At 44.4% G+C, this 19125-nt stretch overlaps 2 protein-coding genes across 5 annotated transcripts in view; both read right to left on the reverse strand.

The window, feature by feature from the left end:
• The window catches only part of RABGAP1 (RAB GTPase activating protein 1), a 71298-nt gene that overhangs the window by 13204 nt on the left and 38969 nt on the right, over positions 1–19125 (reverse strand). For all 4 annotated transcript variants that reach the window (XM_085076718.1, XM_085076721.1, XM_085076717.1 and 1 more), the window contains 4 exons: positions 3716–3829; positions 2914–2988; positions 599–724; positions 21–164 (listed from right to left, as the gene is read on the reverse strand). In XM_085076718.1, coding sequence (XP_084932844.1) covers positions 21–164; positions 599–724; positions 2914–2988; positions 3716–3829 — 459 coding nt within the window. The remainder of the gene's footprint in view (positions 1–20; positions 165–598; positions 725–2913; positions 2989–3715; positions 3830–19125) is intronic.
• On the reverse strand, positions 7680–18174 carry GPR21 (G protein-coupled receptor 21). The gene is made up of 2 exons (XM_085076730.1): positions 18076–18174; positions 7680–17709 (listed from the first exon to the last, which is right to left on the reverse strand). The coding sequence occupies exon 2, from the start codon at positions 17340–17342 to the stop codon at positions 16296–16298; it is 1047 nt and encodes a 348-aa protein (XP_084932856.1). The 5' UTR covers positions 17343–17709; positions 18076–18174; the 3' UTR covers positions 7680–16295.

Genomic DNA, 19125 nt, shown 5'->3' on the forward strand with positions numbered 1-19125 from the left:
TCTCCAATTATAACACATACCTCACATAGGAGTAAGTCAATAATATGGAAGACCATGTAGAGAGGGAATTTTGCAGTGAACAGGGTCAGGAACCACTGGGAAGCATACATGTGTGCTTCAAGGCTGATGTCCAGAAAGTGGTTATACAGATCTGGAATGTATTCCTACGAGTAAAACACACAGAAGCACTGAAAGTTAATTTAGGCTATTTTGGAACTGTAGCTGAACCCCCAAATTCCAAAAGGAAGTTGGGTAGAGTGATAGCCAGTGCAGGGTCCTGCACCCACCAGGCCTGACAGGACAAGGGCCTGGGGGCCTCAGGATGCCAAAGGCTTGTCCTGGGGTGGATGCCCAGCAGGACCCTGGAATTTGCCTCAGCAGGGCCAGCAGTGGCCACAGCAGAGCCACTCCAGCTGTCAGGCACATCTGCCTTCCCAGTCCCTGCCAGCAGCACCACCCTGCTCCCAAGTTCTCTGCTGAAACCCCTGGGATGATCCTCGCTCTCCACCCTTACTCACAGCTTACAAACACCTTTCACCCCATGAGGAACAGCCAGAGCTAAACTGCAGACTCAGTTCACTGTCCCCCAGAGTCCCACCTGCATGAGGCGCTCCAGCTGATAGAACTTGCAGTGCAAATCTTCAAAGTTCTGTTTGAAAAGTTCCCTGAGTCCATAATCAAACATGATTTTGACCAGAACACTGAAAGCTTGCTCCTCAGGCATCTGTGAGAGAGGAAAGTGGATTTAGCACCCAGCATTTAAACCTTTCTCATCAGCTCAATTTACCTCCCTTCTCCCTCTGACTGAAAGGCTGAATTGCCACAACTTTTTAATCCAGTTTAAATGTAAACAAGAGTACTAACACAAAAAATGAGGCTTAGTGTTGCAAACGGCATTTCAGTGGAATAAAACACCTCTCCATCACTCGACTAAAAATACCTCTGCCAGACATCAAGACCAAGGCTGTTTCCTGGTGTCTTTGTTCCAAATCTTGTCAGAATCTGAATTTTACAGATTTTTGACCAGTCTAACCCTTTGTCACCTACATAAATAAGGCAGAAGAAGTATTACTAGAGGATGTTAAACAGGATCTTTCCTTATTCTCAATGATAGATTTACCTTTTCCAAAGACATTATTACGTTTGATGTTTATTTATTAGATGACATGTTTATTTATTAGAAGACAGACCAGTAACTGCTAACAGAAGTTCCACATATCACAACTCACCAATGGTTTGGGAAGGTTCAGTGTGCCATTCCTGCCAAAAACTGAAGAAACACTTAAAGCTCATCAGTATTTTGACATTTTTCCCTGCCCTTAAAATTCAGTTTTTATATTTATGTAGAAAAGTCTGACTTCGGGTCAATTGCTGGTTCCTATAAAGGACAGAACATCCATCTCAAGTATTCTATTATTAATCTGCAGATGGAGTTTATTAAAACAGAAAAGTTCGCTGAAATATTCCAAACTGGTAGTGAAGGACTCACTGAAACTTAATTTCCTTTTCTGCAACGTTTGTTTTTATTATTTATTTTCCCTAGCAGCCACACTCCAAAGGCTGACTTCAAAGAGTATCAAATAAAAAGAAACTTATTTGAAATCTGGCTTTTTTTTTTTTTAATGCATATATTATTCCCAGAAGCCACAAGTATTGTTAAAGAGAGAACTCTAGAATAACACATGGTTCAGGCTTGAGAGTGAATCAAATGCAAGGGACACAGGACAATGAAAATCTAAAAGAAAGCACATCTGTTTCAGTAAAAGTGTTCAGTTCTTGTAGCAGGAAGTGTTGCCCTTCTCAGTCTGATTCAGTGAGGAAATAAAGAATTAATTGCTCATCTAGGAAATATTTCAGATTACAGTTACAAAGACCTAAAAGGTTGTTATCATTAATCACTTGGCTTTTGTTTCACAAGAATGGAGCTCACAATCTCTTCTGCATCCTCCCCTGACTTTACAACAGTATGGAAAATCCTCCCCTGAAGGCCAAACTTCCTCTTCCACCGAAAACTGCAGAGAACTCTTCATGCTCAGTCCTCTATGGCAGCAACAGCACTGAAAGCAGCTGGGGAAAAGAAATCTCAAAGCACTACTGGGCTTAGGAACTCTGCAGTTCCAGCTACCCTTGCAACAGAAACACTGACAAAAAGCAGATGTTACTTTGAAACAGAACAGTCTATAAATATATAAATACAGATTTCTGATGCTCTTGTATTTCTCAAGCGTGAGTGAATCTAAAACTTTTGCTCTGGACAACCATAAATCTCTCTAGCTTCTGAACACACCAGCAATTAAAGGATATTACACTGATGAGATCACTTCTATCAACAGCAATTAAGTTTAAAAAAGCATAATACAGTTTCTTTTAAAAATATGAAGGTATTATTATATCCTTCCCTAAGCTCTTGAACCAAGAAGCACAAAGACCTACAAGACAACAGCCACAGGCAGCACAGCCTGCACTGACACCTAATGAACTGACATACCTTCTATGTCCTAAATACCCTTCTGTGTACACAGGACATGGCAAACACCATCTGTATTTCTGACTGATTCCAATAGAAACATCTTATAAAAGTCTTAAATCTGACCGTGAAACTGTAATAAAAACATTTACAATGTTGGCTTATACACAAATACCATGCCTACTACTGCTCATGACTACAAGCCTGAATGGAAAGGTCCCAGAACAGGAACAGGAACACAGGGACATGAACACTGAGTCCTTACAAAGTAACTTACCACAGTAAGTCTTAAACAAGGTACTCTTCCCTGTCTAAAATCACTTTATAACCGACCAACATATGAGTGGATTTGTGCCCTGCAACCCTATTAGTTCAGAAGTATGTTCCAGACAAGTGGAGCAATATTTACTCTAAATCAAACAACTGAGGGTAAATGCACCACTTACATGTAATAGCAGCACAGCAGCAAGAAACGACTGGCCTTGGCAGTAGCCAATCTCTTCATCATACACCGAGTAGGCCTAAAAGAAGAATCAAGACTTTATTTGTATCTGTCTCAAGCTACAAACACAAATAAAACAGAACACTGCATTGAACACAGCTCCATACAATGCTCACTAATGGAGTGCAGCCACTGCCATTCTAACAAAGGGAAAACCTGTGTGAGAACCAAACTGGCATACATAGAGGCAGTGGCTGGTCACAGTGGTGCACCAAGGTTGCTGCAGCCTATTAAACCACTTATCTGAGTGTTTTTATTCCTAAACAGGTGCCACAGGGACATTAGGAAGAGGGAGAAATATTAGGAGTTCAAAAGAAAGTGCTGGAAACTTAAACCATTCCAGCTGAGACACCTGAATACAATGAGCTGTCCATTTTTGCCAATTTCTTCCTTTTAATAATCAGCTTCAGTGCATGCCTATGCCTTCATAACATTTATGGAGGTACATAGCCATCTCCAGTTACACAATTTGTCCAGCTTGATCCAGGCTGACAGGTTGGGAATGATGTGAAGTCTTTGCACCAAACACTTCAGTGCTGAGGAATCCAGAAGGGCTTTAGGTCTGCAGTGTGAATAACCATAACCATAATCAGCCCAACAGCTAGCATGGCCTGAGCCTCGTGCCAGAGGCTGTCTCCGTGACAAGAGAATGGCAACACATCCCCATTCTTCTCAGCCAACAGTCACATTGTTGATGATGTTGAATACAAACTACCAAAACCAGCCCAGAAGTATTTAAAGAATACCTTGCATATTTTGTACAGGGAGTCCTGGCCATCTCCCCCAGTATCTTTAAAATAATCATGAGCAGGGAACGTTCGATTGATGTCTCGGGTGATGGCACTGTCTTGTGGAGACTCCTATTAGAAAAAGAAAATAACATGCAAATTAAAACACATCAAAAGAATATAAATTACAATATGCTAGGACTGAGATTCGGGAGATTAGCATTGGGTTCTGTGCACTGTTCTAAATTTAACAAAACTCAGTGTACCCTAGCAGAGCAGGCTGGCAGCTCCAGACCACAGCTGGGATGGATTTGGGTACCTCAGCACATCCAGGGAGGTCAGAGAGTGGCAGAAGGAGCACATTCACTCTCACACTCACTCACACTTGTGTTCCAGGCCAGGGCAGTGCAGATGCAGCCATCCCTCAGAGGCTCCTGAATGCCAGCACTGCCCAAGCTCATTCCTGTTATCTCACAGCTGCAGCAGTCACAGTCCAAAGTAAGCAGCAGCTGTCCAAAATGCCATCGCTGCCGTTCAGCTGGAGGAACCACTCCTCATCCCCTCCTCAGAACTCAGCTAGAAAAAATAGATGAGTTTGAGCCCTACAGAGTGTCATACAGGAAAACATGAGGGAATGCAGGGACAGGTCTCATGTGAGCTGAGATTTCAGCATGAGGGAAATGGAACTTTGTTCTCTACATCACCCTGATGCCATCAGTTTCAGATGCCTTGGACATTTGGGAAGCTGAACAGTAATGAAAAGGAGTTTAATCTATCCAAATAACCCATGTTTCTGTTGGGCAAATGGAAAAAGGTTAGAAGTTAAAGATAAATTAAAAAGTACACAATGTAATCAGTGTAAAGAACATTCAATACAGCTTGTAGTTCTGTTTCTTCACAAAATTATTTTTCAAACAACAACAACAACAACAAAATTACCACAGTGTGCTTCATTTTCTCTTCTGATTTTAATCCAAGGTTAATGCTCCTCTCTGGGGCTTAACACAGACATTTCATTAGGAAAGCATTATGCTGCTATTAGAATCAAGACCAGATTGTTTTGGAAATTATATCAAAAGTACTGTTCAGCATTCCAATTTGATAATATTTAACATACAAGAGGTCTGTCTCATTATAAAGAAATCAGAAACAAACAAAATCTAATGCTCAATAAATTTCATATAAATACACACCTTTTAACCCAAAGACAATTATGCTAATGGCTGACTGTCAACTTTGGCTGGTTTTGCAAGCAGGGAAAGACTCAGAAAACAATTTGGAAGCCAAGCTCAGAAACAATACTGAAAACTTTAAACATGTTCATACAGACTGAGTGATAATTTTTAGTTTATTGCAAGTGTGCAAGACTGAATTGCAGTGAAGTTCTCCCAGGAGCACAGGTTCTGGTCACTGCCAGCAGTGGTACCACACAAGTGGGTTTGCTGAGAGTCACCTGTGTTCTGCTGCAATGGCAAAATAATCTCAAATCCACTTGCCTTTTAATCCACTTATTTAACAGCAGAGACCAAAGCATCTGGTTGGAAACTCTTAAGAGAGGATTCTCAAGCAAATCACTCATTATGGCTGAAGAGAACTAATTAGTGGGCTCTCTGGCTTTGCGTGACTTGGTCAGCACTTGACTCCTGTCTCTCAGTACAATTCCTCAAGCAGTCTAACATGAGTTCCTGCAGCTGAAACACAGCTTGGGGAGAGAAAAATCAACGGAAATGATAAGGTTTAAAAAATGTTTTTCAAACCATGGCTTTGAAATCTCCCCATTAGTACAAACTGCTGCAATCCAAGCATTGTGTAACCTTTTCTTTACTCCTATTTTTATACCTTGCTGTGAGAATTGGCTCAATGGGCAATTTCTCATGCTTTCAGGGGACTGGGAACTGAAGGAAACCCTTCTGAACCCACACCCTTCGCAAACTGGGACTGAAAAATAGAAAGCTAAGAATGACAGGAAGAAAAAGAAAGTAATAAAGAAAACAGAGTGGAAAGCAGCCATGAGAACTGAGGCAAGTGTAGTAAAGATTAAAATTCTCATAAACCGTTTGCTCCTCTGAAGGAAAGTAGGAAAATGTAGGTGCTCAGACTCAGAATATGCCCTTCCTCCCCCTGTCATGCACTTTAAAATATTAGGGGAGTTATATTGAAACCTTCCTCTCCAGTTGATTTAAACAGAAACTACATGAGTAATTATGGAAACCAGGATGCAGTCCAGCTGGGAAAAGCCCATTTATTCTGTCAGGCTGTATATAAGAGCATATTGGTTCCCACCTCCTAAACCTGACACATCTAAAAGACATTTTCCATGTATTTTCATGATCCTGAAGGGAACATCCCAGGATCTGCAAACCATGTCACGCAGTTACAGCCTTGATCAACATATTCAGACTGAGACTGTTACTTTAGAAGCTTTTTTCTGTAGCTTAAGGCACAATTAAAGACATGGAAGAGCTGCAGTTCTGTCTTCCTGGGGCTGATCTACTTGCAGTTTTCAGCAGCTCAGGTTTATTCCTCCTAATCCCCTACATAAACCCAAGAGGATGAAGAAGCAGCAGCAAAGAATTGCTAAAGGACAAGATTTGTGATGAAAAAAAGTTAAATAAGAAACCCCCAGAGAACAGAGGAAGCTGCCTGCTGGAAATGGCTCATCACCCAAAGATCAGCTCCTGTCCCACCAGGTTGCTGGAGAAAATCCCATGGGGGTATAAAACAAACCTCGACCTGGACACAGATTGGCTTCAGAACCACCACAAAAATAGAGAAATCGTGAGCAGACCAAACTTGAGTTTCCCCATGCCCCAACCCCCAGAATGATTCCAAATGTGGAATTTTGCTCACTGGGTGAGTTATCTGACACACCCACAACAGCCCCAAACTGCCTCTCACTCTTGCCACAATGGATCTATTTCCACATTCCAGTTATTCCTTAGGAAGGTCCCACTGGCTGCAAGAATTCTGTCACACGTTCAGAGATTACTGTGAGAAGGGTCTGGAGGCTCAGTCCACAGTGGAATTTTCCTTGCTTTGCCCAGGGTGGGATCAGCACATGGTGTGTTGCTGCAAGGCATGGACAAGCCACCCTGGAGTGCACCAAGCCAGGGACAGATTCCAGCACATCCAACAAGCAGAGAGAGCCAAAATTCTCTGCAGCTTTCATGGGCAGCAGCAAGGGTAATATTACATGATGGGGATAAGTTATTTTGAGCAGATCTGTACATTTGAAGTACATTCGAAAACATGAAATGGTTTTCCAACAGCTATTTTCAATGTTAGTAGGATCCTGTGCCACCAGGTCTATTCTGCAGGCTGATGGCATTCCCATAACTACTTTCATTAAGCAATATTTACATTCATTTTTACACAGAGAGCATTTCCTGCATTTGTCTTTGCCCAAACCACTGGAGAAGGTTTTGGTAAGAGGAATTACACCTGTTACCGAGACCTTAAGGAAGTGACACAAACCACACTTTCAGAGTAATGCACTTGTTAACTTCCCACAAGGAATGCTGCCACAGAATGTGTTACCTGGAGTCAGCACTTACCAAGAACACTCACAGATAAAGAATATTTGTGGAAAAAACCTGAATAATTCAGACAAATTTGGACTGGTTAGACACTGCAATTGGATACAATAGTGCATTGATACAGCATAGTTTCAGGCCAAATATGGCAATATAGTGCAATTCTAAAAATAAAAGTGAATCCCTTGTGATATCCAGCCCTTTCGCTCTGTTCGTTTCCTTTTAGGGCTCAAGTTTCCCACAGGAAAATTAAAGCGAGGAGTTTGCCTACAGTGCCCTGCAGCATGTATGGATAAACCATAAACACAAACCACCCTGCGAGGTTCTCCTGCTCCTGCACTTACTACAAGACTATTTAGAGCAACCAAGATAAAGGAAAAAGCCCCACCCAGTGCCAAGGAACACACCTTCAGCAGCACAGTTACATAAAAGTCATCCGAGACAAGCCGTGAAAACATGTGACGTATCATTTATTTCTTAAATGTATTTATGATCCATTCAGACCTTTCAAATAAAGTGTACAAGTGCATTTCAGAATAAAAAACTACACTCTTCACACAGCTCTGTAGAACACTACATTTCATCAAGAAACTTGAAGCAAAAACTTCCTATTAAACCACCCATGCATCCTTTGGCTACAATAATATCACTGATCAACAAGTACTGCTAGTCAATTCCGAGTTTCCCTTTAAAGAGAAGGAGCACCCTAAAATATGCCACCCCTTCCAGAGACCTCTCTTTAAAGAGAGAACATTAAATAAATTAGCTAGGCTTTTAGGCAAAACAGTAAGGCTACTTAGTACTGTTGATGCATGATCCATATATTTGGAGAACAGGCAATCCCAGGCTATGTGAAATGCGTCAACAGCCCTTGAAATTTTAGTAGTATCAAGATTACATCAATCCAGAACAAATGGCAGACAAAAATGTAACCAGTGGAACAATCACTGAAAAATGTGCAGTTTCTCGTAGGATGGGAAGTGCTGATAACAGATTCAGAAAAGTGTTTATAAAATCCGCTAAGAACCACACTGACATTCTTAAAATTACATATTGTACAAAGCCCTAAACTCTGTGACTGTACAACCACTGCCACGTCAAACTGCTTGTTTGGGGATACATACACACACATATGTAAAATACACAGATATACCTAGTTGAAAACAATCAATTTAACATGGCAGTGACTGTACAACTGCACAGCACACAAATATATATATATGTATGTACATCTAGAGCAAAAAGGAAACAAGCCAAGAGATGTATGACACAACTGGGGTACACGCCATCTCAAAGGGAATAATACATTTCTTTGAGTTTTAATAGCTCATAGCAAAATTACCTCTTGGAAATAATTATGCAAAGATTTAGAATCAGATATTTACATGCTTCTGATTTATCTAGTTCCATGTAATAATTAAAAATATGCAAGTATTATTTTAAATCAGTAACATTTGTCATTTTTGGCTCAACTGTAGTTTTTTTTATTATTAGTCTTAGTTGAAAAATCAGCTACAGAAATGTCTATTAAAACGACGGGGTGGAAGAACCCCTCTCCCCTCTATTTTATCAACAGTTCTGAGTTGGCACAAAACAGGTAATTCTGGAGCCCCAACATTAACTCTTCCTCAGCTGCCTTGTGCATGAAAACACCCTTCCCTTGTCTGAGCCAGAGCAGACCCAGCAGAGCTGAGGACCATCAAGGAGTGTCCCCTGACACCCTGACAGCCCCACTCTGTCAGAACTAAACCAGCATTAGAGAGTCTTGAGGGTCAGACTGGCTCTAATTCACCTGCTTGCTTTTCTAACCTGCTTTGGTGGAGGTTTCTCCCTAGTTCTTCCTAGCAGGGGTTTCACACACAGCTCTTTCTCATCTTCTAACACAAAACAATTTCCAGCATTAAAAGGTGCACAAAGCTCTTACAAACACACACATACACATTCTCACTTGTGATTTTATCTGTTCTTGGCCTTTTCACTAACATTAGGGAAGAAACTACCAGTTGGAACACTACTTGTGTAAGGAGCTGGATTGTCTCCCAAACAAAATTCCTCATGAAGACCTCTGACTGTGTCAGATCTCCACAGAACACACCAGAATAACCCCACTGGTGGCTTCTGCCGTACCAGGTACTGTGAAAGGTGCAAGGAGACAGGCAAGACACAAGGAAAAACGAGCATCACAGAGCCATGGAGTGGTTTGGCTTGGAATGGACATTAAAGCTCATCCAGTTCCACCCCTGCCATGGCAGGGACACCTCCCACTGCCCCAGGTTGCTCCAAGCCCTGTCCAGCCTGGCCTTGGACACTTCCAGGGATCCAGGGGCATCCACAACCTCTCTGGGCAACAGAGAGGTTTTAAAGTAAGATCACTCCACTGTATTTCGTTCAGCAAAGCAACCTAAAAGCACATGCACGCACAGCCTCCCATGCTCGTGGTTTAATTGTAAACAGCATGTGAAAAAAACAATTAAAAAAGGTACGAATACAATTTTGAAATCCCTGAAGAAAAGACATACCCACGAGTATTAAGAACAGTAAAAAAGCTCATCATTAGCAATTGCAAACGTGTTTCCATCCTGTTGCATTCATTAGAGGAATACAAAATTGAATCTAGTGTTTACATGCTAGAATTACAATAGAAACTAGATTTCAAAGGTTACATATGGAGAGAAATGTATCAGCATAGGAACTTGCAAAAGACTGTGCTGTACAGCATTTCTAAAGACATGAGTCTGTCAAGACAATACAACAATTGCAAATCCTTTCAGACAGTTCAAAAGCGTGGCTGGAGGTAATGCTGCTATCTGTTCTCTGAAAGGATTAACTGCACCAGTATTTTCAGTAGGTTTTAATGACAATTTAACCTCAAGAAATACCTAACCCCTCAAAAACTGAGGTGATCAGAAACATACAGGTACCTTACAGCCCTCAGGTTTTATTTCTTTGTACACTAAACATCAATTCATTCGACAGCATCTACAGAAAACGTTTTAAAAAATGTTTTATGAAATACTTTTAATACTCAGTAATGCTAATATTTAAAAATACTTCACAGTGTGGTACTAATGTAACTTCATAAAACGAGCAACTCGAGTTCGCTAAAGCTCAAAGCCTTACGTTATATTAAAATAGTCCAAAGATTCCACACACACACAGAATCACTAGCACTACAAATATACCTAAGCCACTTTAGTGCAAAGTCTGGTTTTGCTTCCCCTGACAAATCCCTCTATATTCCTGCCAGCATATTAAAATGTCATCCTTTACTAATCTAATTATTGATTTTCAAGGATTCATTTACAGCTGAAATCCCAGAAGAACTTTTTTCAATTTACCATAAAAGTAATGACTTGGTTTATTAAGCATTTGATTGCTTGATTCACGTGGTCTCTGTAACACTGAGAATGACTCACATATGCACAGCAAGACTTGAGTTCATCTTTATGAGGAGCCACTCCATTTCACCTTTTAATGAAAGGATCTCCAGTAATGACCATCAGAGAGAAGCCAAAGCTTTGAATTACAAAATTGCTATCCTCATCTTACAAATTCACAAACAGAAGTCAGAACAGAAAGTTTGGACTCCCTGCTCTGTTCCAGCCCCCCTATGCTGCAGCACCTCAGGCCTCACACACAGGCAGGTGGAGCATTCCCCAACAGTTTCCTTCCACACATGGGTGTCTATCTAAACCCCTACTCTAAACAATGTAATGCAATGTGCATCCACTCAGCATTTCTAAAAGCTTCTCAGCAAGTAAAGCTAGTGGTTATCAACCCACGAGCAGGACTGCCCCACAGGGCCCTGGTGCCTCCTGGTCTCTCCTGGAGCAGAGCCTGCACATCCTTTGATCAGCTCAGGGACTCTGACACTTCCCCAGAACAGCTTCAGGACAAAACAAAGGTGACTTTAACAACTTCTGTTTCTCTGCTGAAACAACCACAGAATCACCAATCAGAGAATCAGTTCTGACTGCACAGATTGCTGAAAGACATCTGAGGCTGTAAAGAAACAACCTGGACCAGAGCACAGAACATCACTTCTGTTAACATTTTCATTAATTGCTAAAGCTCAAGAGATGTAAAGAGGATATGGGTGAGACCCACAAACTCCTCCATTTGCAGCCACCACTGAATGCCTGCAGAGCAGAAACAGACTGATGTTTGTTTTCCACTCTGCAAGGGGAATAAGAACTGACAGATGACAGAACTCAGTACTGCATGGAGAACCATCAGCAAAGCTGCCTTCATAAGTAAACATTTCACCTGCCTAGAAAACAATGTCACAGGAAAAAAAACCTGAAAAGCTGACCAAACAAACGATATCCCACCAGAGGAATTCCCTGTGGCTGGAACACTTCAGACAGACAACCATGACACGGACTGACACTACCCAAACTCACATGAGGGGCTGATCATCACCCCAGGTCTGCAGGAAATCCCTTTGGGGCTGTGGCAGACCCCAGGCTCAGAGGAGCTGCCTCCAGGGAGCAGCAAAGCAAAAGCAAGGTTAAATTCCATATTTTAAAAAAGTGTGTATTGTAAAGAACACGACCCACATTAAATACTCCATTGTTTTGACCGACCTCCAGCAGGTTTCCTCTCTTTGTTTCCATCAGCCACAACTTTCAGTTTCTTTCTCCAAATACAACTGCACCTTGATCATCACAGCACTTGGGAACACCACCATAAATAGCAAAAGATCTGCATATTGAATTTGCACGCTGAATGTTTCCACCTCGTATCACATCCAGGCCTTGGAAGTGTCTTTTTTCAGAACAGACAAACTGAAATTTAGGATTCTCACACATAAAGCCTTTATATGAGCGGGACGGAAAAATGCCATTAGGAATTCTTTGTCTCTTGCATTTCTCTGTGCCTCGGTACTTTGTACCCCTTTCTTCCTGTCAAAGACATGTGACAAATATCCAAGACTGCCCCTTGGCATTCTGACACTGAATCATGTCAGAATTCCAAGTAGTAGAAACATATTTCTGAGCGATAAGAAGTTAAAAACAAGTACAAACTCCCCAACAACAAATAAAGACTGTAGAAACTGGTAATATTTACTTTAAAAAAATTAACAGCAGATAACAGCAAAACTTTTGTTTCACACAGAAGATTGCTGTTGAGTTTAAAAATACTGTCACTTGATTGAGATCATAAAAAAATATTTCACAGACATTTTCCCAGTCTATTTGGAAAATGACAACATAATCACAACTTAAATTTCCAGTAATCTTAAAAACAAAGATACTTCTACATGAAGCAAATTACCATCTTCTGAGAAATTGTGAGTTTAGAAATCCTTCCCATGGCACTAAAAAAAGCCACTGAACTGCATCCTGCAAATTGAATCTTCCAGCAGCTTAATTTTGAAGTGAGGCAGATAACTCTAATAAAAAATAAATTCATCATCTGAGATGGAACTTCAAAATTAGTTCATTTAATCATATCACAACCCTATTTTTATGAAGATGCAATTTGATTTCTGTCCTCTCCTCAGTGTGGCACTTAACTGTGCAATGCTCTCAACACTGATTTCCAAAGCACCCAGACACAAACACAGCCAGGAGAGGATTCGGTTCAGATGTGCAAGGATGAAAATGATCCAACTGCAAAATTTGCTGCCTGACCATTCCTAGCATGGATTGTGATGGGAAGGACTCCTGTGCTGTGTTGGTTGCATGACAAAAGGTGTTCAGTGCACTGCTGAGAAACAAAGTAATGTTTGCAAAATTATTTCTCCCATCCTTGCACAGTGAACAGAATTCACCACCTGCAAGTTCACTGAAGACAACAGACTTGAATGTTATAAATATTTAAAATATCTAAACACATACAAACCTACATCAACATTAAATTAACTTAAAGGGAAAAAAACGCAATTTAAATTTTTAAAATATCAATAAATTAACACAGACAAAAAGAGAAATATTTGACACTAAAACTAAGCTACTGAGGCAACACTAAAAGTGTCTGTACAGTGGATGAAACTTGAATGCATCAATTGGCTGCAACTCCTCTCCATCCTCATCTCTTGGAGACTTCCAGATTCTGATTTTCATCTCTTACAGAAAATGTCTGAGCTGAGGAAGACTTGGAGATGAGTAAGGCAACTGAAAACAGCCTGGCTGTCAGGAATGTTAGAACTGAACCTTCGCTGCAAAGCAGCAACAGCTGCAAGAATGCATCTGCATCTGGAACAGCCACCACGCTCCAAGTGCAATTCCAGGCTCAGGGCTGAAGTAGCAACTGCTTCAGCTCCAGTTAAATCTCTGTGCCATGATTTAGATCCCCTACCAGCTTCAAAACCCTTCCAAATTCTCAAAAACTAGCACACAATGCTCCTATTTAAATCCTCTATTTAGCCATTAAAAAAACTCAAAAGCAACAGCCTATGCTCACCAGCGTCCACTTAAACCTGAAACTGCCATTTCTAGGGTTTTAGGCCCCAGCAGATTCTTCTCTTCTATTAAGTTTAATCAAATGCTATTTCAATGATACACTGCATCACTTCAAAGACTTGGAAATGTTAGATAAGGTGAAGAGTCAGAGAAAAGCTACTGGGAGTTTACCTGAGAGGCTGTTCCAAAAATACCACATGCATACACTTTGATATTAGTGACTAAAGCCCTTAAATTGTTCCCCGAAGCCCACCTTTGCCATAATTCCCACAGACTGCCTGAGAACAATTAGCCATGATGTGCTGTGAGCTTATTATCCCACTTCTTTTACAACTGAGTCACTACACCCCTGTGCTCCCCCCACGACTGTCTGTGTCTAACCAAAATTCCGACTGCGAAGGCTCTGCAGAGCAAATCACCCCGGGCGTGTCTGGAGGATCCAGCACAACCCCCAGCTCCACACTCTGCTCTTTACTACAGAGAGAACAAGAAATGCTGGAGTGAAGGCAGCAGGGTTTAGACACCCTGCGTTCCTAAAATTTCCAATGAACTGAGGAGGACATTTATCTCGAGAGGTTTGGACTATGGATGAAACACGCTGGAAGCAGATCAAGATACCACTGAAATGCTTTGCCCCAGAGGCCTCCAACAGGAGCAGGAGTAGCAGGGGGTTCTGCCCCATCCTCCCCAGAACAGGTACACACATCCAGGAGAGGAACTCAAGTGTACCAGCACTGAGTGCTGACAAATACGTGCCATGCCAGGAATGCTCCGTTCTGCTGCTGTCTCTCTCCTTCCCTGTTTCCTCACTGGCAGCCCCATGAGACTGCACTGGAGCAAATGTGGATGGGCAGCAGGCTGGGCTGTAGCAATCGTGGCATGTGATGGGGCAGAGACACAAGCTGGTATCCTCCAGGGTGAGGCACAGAGAGGAGAGGCCAGGGCTCACAGCACAGCAGAGAGGAGGGGGGAGTTTGCAGGAGGGACAGGGCAGAGTATTAAAAATATGATCTTGATCTAGAACAACACAGACCTGAAACCACTGAACAAAAATACAGTCTTCCCTCTGGCCAAGAGAATTACCCCAATTCTAAAAATACCACATTATTTTTCCCTATCCTTTTTTCATTCCCACTGTGACTAAGAGCACACAGCAGCTGTACCAGAGGAGCTCAGGGAATTCCCCACTCAGCAGCCCAAGGCAGTGATGAGAAGCACAAGGAGAGACACCGAGGGTGGATGGCTGGGGGGCACAGGCTGCTCTCAGAGCAGGAGAGACAGAAGTGTCCCTGCACCAGGGACAGGGTGACAGACAGCAATCCACCACTACAGGAATACTTGGTTCACTTTCATTTCCAAAATGGCATCAGTAAAAAGACAAGAATATTCTTTAGGAAAAACTCAACAATTTGAGGGCCATTCTGCCTTCTTTGCAGCATGATAGTACTCAAAACATTTAATCCAGGCTAGCTGGAACAAGCTGTGGTCAATGAGATTTGGTTTCTCAGATATTGCCTTTGTCTGACCAGTTAGATACGCTTTTGCCAACAGGATTTAGCTCCTGCTATATTTGAACCATCTTTAATCCCATGAAGGCTAAAGAAAAATGTCTCTGATTTAGCTCTGTGCACTTATGAATAACTCAAATACTACAGTTAAATTTACAACATAGTTCCCTTAGCTGTTTAGAAGACAATTGTTTTCTTTCCTTTCCCCTTAAGTTCCAGTATGTAAAATATCAGAAGAATTTAGATTAAAAAAAAAAAGGGACATGTTATTTTTAAAGTTGTTCTTGAGAAAATTTCCACATACAAACCCGTGGCATTTCTCCACTGGTTTGAGAATCATTTTCACATGTTGGCATCATCCTTGAGTGGCTGCCACAACTCTGGTATCATAAAGCAACACGTATTTTCTCTCAGCTTATCAAAACACATTTTATTTAACTGCTAAATTTGGTCTGATCCAAGTTTTTCTTCTTACTTCACAACAAACAGGAAAACGCAGATGCCGCACTCTGATCCAAACATGCATCCTACCAGGGGAACAGGGCACGGAAACCAGATCAGCCCTAAGAGTATGACTGCCCAGATCACATCGCTGTACTCATGGCTCATTACCACTGAGTTCACACTGAAATGTTCACATTGTTCACTCCTGTTCTACAAGTCCTGTCTAGGTAGAACTGAAAAATAAATTGTTTGGCCCTTTCTGTTCTGACGCTGGAACGTTGTGTCAATATACTTTGGCATGTATTAAAAAATCCCTGTAATATACCATAGACTGTGACATTTCCACTTCAGATCTATCATTTACATGTGAAGCACGAATTTCCAAAGAACCCAGTAAAGCTGTAAGAAAGACTACATTTTGCCGAAGCTCTCAGACACCCACTCCATTCAGTCACACCAGCTGGAGAGGTAAGTGTCAAGATACAGCTTTATTCTTTAAAATGAATGTGGAGGTGAAACTCCACAGCCTCCTCCACAGCAATCATTTTTTAAAGTGAAACCACAACGATATGTGCTCCTGATTCTTCTACGTCAGCAGCATTTCTCAGAAACCTTTTTGCAAATCTGGACAGCTTAAAATCATATCTAAGTTATTTTGCAATCTACGCAATTGTCCCTGCACTCCCCAGTCCAGCTGACAGGCGTCCTAGACATGACATCCATTGGAAGATCTTTTGCTCCTAGAGGTAGAGGAGTCCTTAGCTACCCTCTGTCTAGCACACGAGGCACAGATGGCCCCCGAGAGACGCTTCAGCCCCTTCTGAAAGACACTGTTGGAGAGACTGTAAATGACACAGTTGCAGAAACTGTTGCTAATGGCAAGCCAAGTGGTCAAGAAGGACGCGACGCGGTTACTATAGACATTGGAGCTCTCCAGCAGAAAATAGATGATGTAGGGCAACCACAGAATGTAGAAGACACTGGTGATGCGGAAGAGAACCATGGCATAGCGCTTGTCCGGGCAGGGCTGGGCCTCCCCAGCCTCCCCATCCTGCGAGCTGAAGCGCACCCGCCGCTCATTGATCTCCTTGGTGTGCTGCTGGCAGATGCGGAAGATGTTGAAGTAAGTGAAGCAGACGATGAAAGCCGCCGGGGCGTAGAGCATCACCACAATGAAGAGGGTGAAATAGGGATCGGTGTCCCAGGAGTTGGCGCACCACTGGAACACATCCCCGTGGTATCCAGGCTTTCCCCAGTGAAAGGAGGGTAAGAAGACCAGGCAGGAGTAGAGCCAAATGGTCAATATGCAGATTCGCAGCCTCCACGGGGTAACCAGCGTGTTGTAGGTCAGTGGCTTTGTGATGGCAATGTATCTGTCAATGCTGATGCAGGCCAGGGAGGCCATGGAGACGCTCTTCAGCACTGATACCACATAACCAAAGATTTGGCAAACCAAGGACTCACTTAAAACAATAGGATAGTGCAGCAGAGACAAAGAAGGCACCAGACAGCTCACGCCCACCAGGAGGTCAGCATACGCCATAGTCTGGATGAAGTAGCTGGTGGTGTGGTGGTTCAGCAGAGGTGCACAGTGAAAGACAAATATCACAATAATGTTGCCCGAAATAATCAGCACCATGAGGAACACAATAATAACCACTTCCAGGAGGCAAAAATTGATGGTCTCCAAATAGCTAATGGCCAGGAGACAGAAGGGCCGACCACTCTGGTTGCCAACCAAAGAGGAGTTCATCTTGAGCACTGCAGTGATCTCTCTACTTCATGCTCCTGCCTGCTGCCTGCAGCCACTCCAGGCAGCTGCTGTCATTGCGGCTGGTGCTGTGTGTGCAGCAATGTCAAAACCGGAGCTCCAGTCCCCAGGGCTGCTCCAGATGCTGCTGCTGTGCATTGTCTGCAGCACAATTCCCCTTTAAATCCGGCTCCCCGCCGCTGCCCGTGCACCGGGACCCAGCGGCAGGCATGTCAGCAACTTCCCCGGCACACAGGAGAGGGCTGATACCGATGCCCTCCTGGGTGGGCTGCCGCGCCGAGGAGGGATGAGGGGCTGGGGGAGAGGGAGAGGAACCTTCACCGAGTCAGGACGAGAGTCCTCCCAAAGGCTGACAGAGAGAAGGGGAAAGTGTTTTACAGAACCGCCTCTCCCCCGCGCTGCCACCTCCGCCGCTCCCCTCCTTCCCCACGCCCTGCTCGGCGCTCCCCGCCGGCCCCGGCTCCAGCCCCGCTCCCTCCCCACGCCCGGCCGGCGGCAGCGGGAGACGATGCCGCCTCCCCGGAGCCCCGGCAGCCCGGCGGGGGGATGCGCGGCGGGGAGGGCGGGGGTCCAGCCCTTCTCCGCTGGCTCCATTTTGCACGGCGCTTTTGTTCGCCGCCTCTGCCGGCCCCGCCGCCGCCGCCCCGGCCCCGCCGCCGCCCCGCCGCCCCCCGCCCGGCCCGGGACCGGCCCGGCCCCGCCGCCCCGGCCCTACCTGCAGCGGGGAAACAAAAGCGCGGAGCATCCTCGGGCGGGCGGCGTGCGCTCCGGCCGCGGCGATGCGGAGCCGGGGGCGGGGAGGCGGGAGGAAGGGGAGGGAGGCGGCGGGAGCGCGGGGGAGGGCGCGGCGCGGCGGGGACCGGCGGGGAGCGGGGCCGCAGCCCCGGCCCCCATCCGCCCGCCCCGGCGCGGGGAGCCGGACACCGCCGGTGCAGCCTCCGCAAGGCGGGTTGACGCTCCCGGGCGCTCGGCGAGGTGGCGGTGGGAGGTGGCCCGCGGGCGGTGGGAGCCTCACCCGGCGCGACCCCGCCGCCCCCGGCAGCACACGCGGGTCTCGGCGCTGCCCGTCCCCCCGCAGCCGGTGCCGCAGGGACACACAGCCAGCGCGCACCCCGCTCCTCCTCCTGCACCCCTGCACGGCGAGCGCCAGCCGTCCATCACCGCCCCGAATTCACGCGGTGCGGCGTCACTTAAAGGCTTTTCCATCCCAGCCCTTTTGGGGAAATACCTATTCTGGAATAGCCGTGCCTTTCCTAGGTGTAGTGTGTGTTGCTTAGGAGATACCTGAAACCAAGGGCAAAGCTGAGAACGCTGTCCCACCATTAATCCAGATGCTGCTCCCGGTAGGCAGGCACCTCCCGCCATACATATCACATACACAGAACGCCAAGGCATCGCTGTCCCCGACAGTCCCTGGGATATCCGACACCAAAACAGAAAACCCAGCGACATTCCAGCCAGCAAACACGCGAGAGATTCACAGCACAACACGTAAACGTGTATTCACACCCTAAGCTAATACCATCTCACTATTTAACCAGAAAAACCTCTTTGAAGGCAGAGAGGCATAACAAGGTACAGATCTTGATTATTGTTTGTCAAGAGCTTCAACTGACAGGCTGGAAAACATGATCCCATGGTATGTGGGAGTTCATTCTCTGCCCCTGATACCAGATTGCTCCACTGCCACAGCCTAGGACAGGCCCTTACTACAGCAATTTATATTTCAATGGATCAAACCAGTAAGAGGCTGGAGTGAGGCTCT

This window comes from Lichenostomus cassidix, chromosome 17 (genome assembly GCF_008360975.1).
Source record: "Lichenostomus cassidix isolate B80296 chromosome 17, HeHo_3.0, whole genome shotgun sequence".
Lineage (NCBI taxonomy): Eukaryota > Metazoa > Chordata > Aves > Passeriformes > Meliphagidae > Lichenostomus > Lichenostomus cassidix.

Bases quoted from the DNA above. Each gene is read 5' to 3' on its own strand.
- GPR21 (XM_085076730.1), bottom strand. From the start codon at position 17,342: ATGAACTCCTCTTTGGTTGGCAACCAGAGTGGTCGGCCCTTCTGTCTC.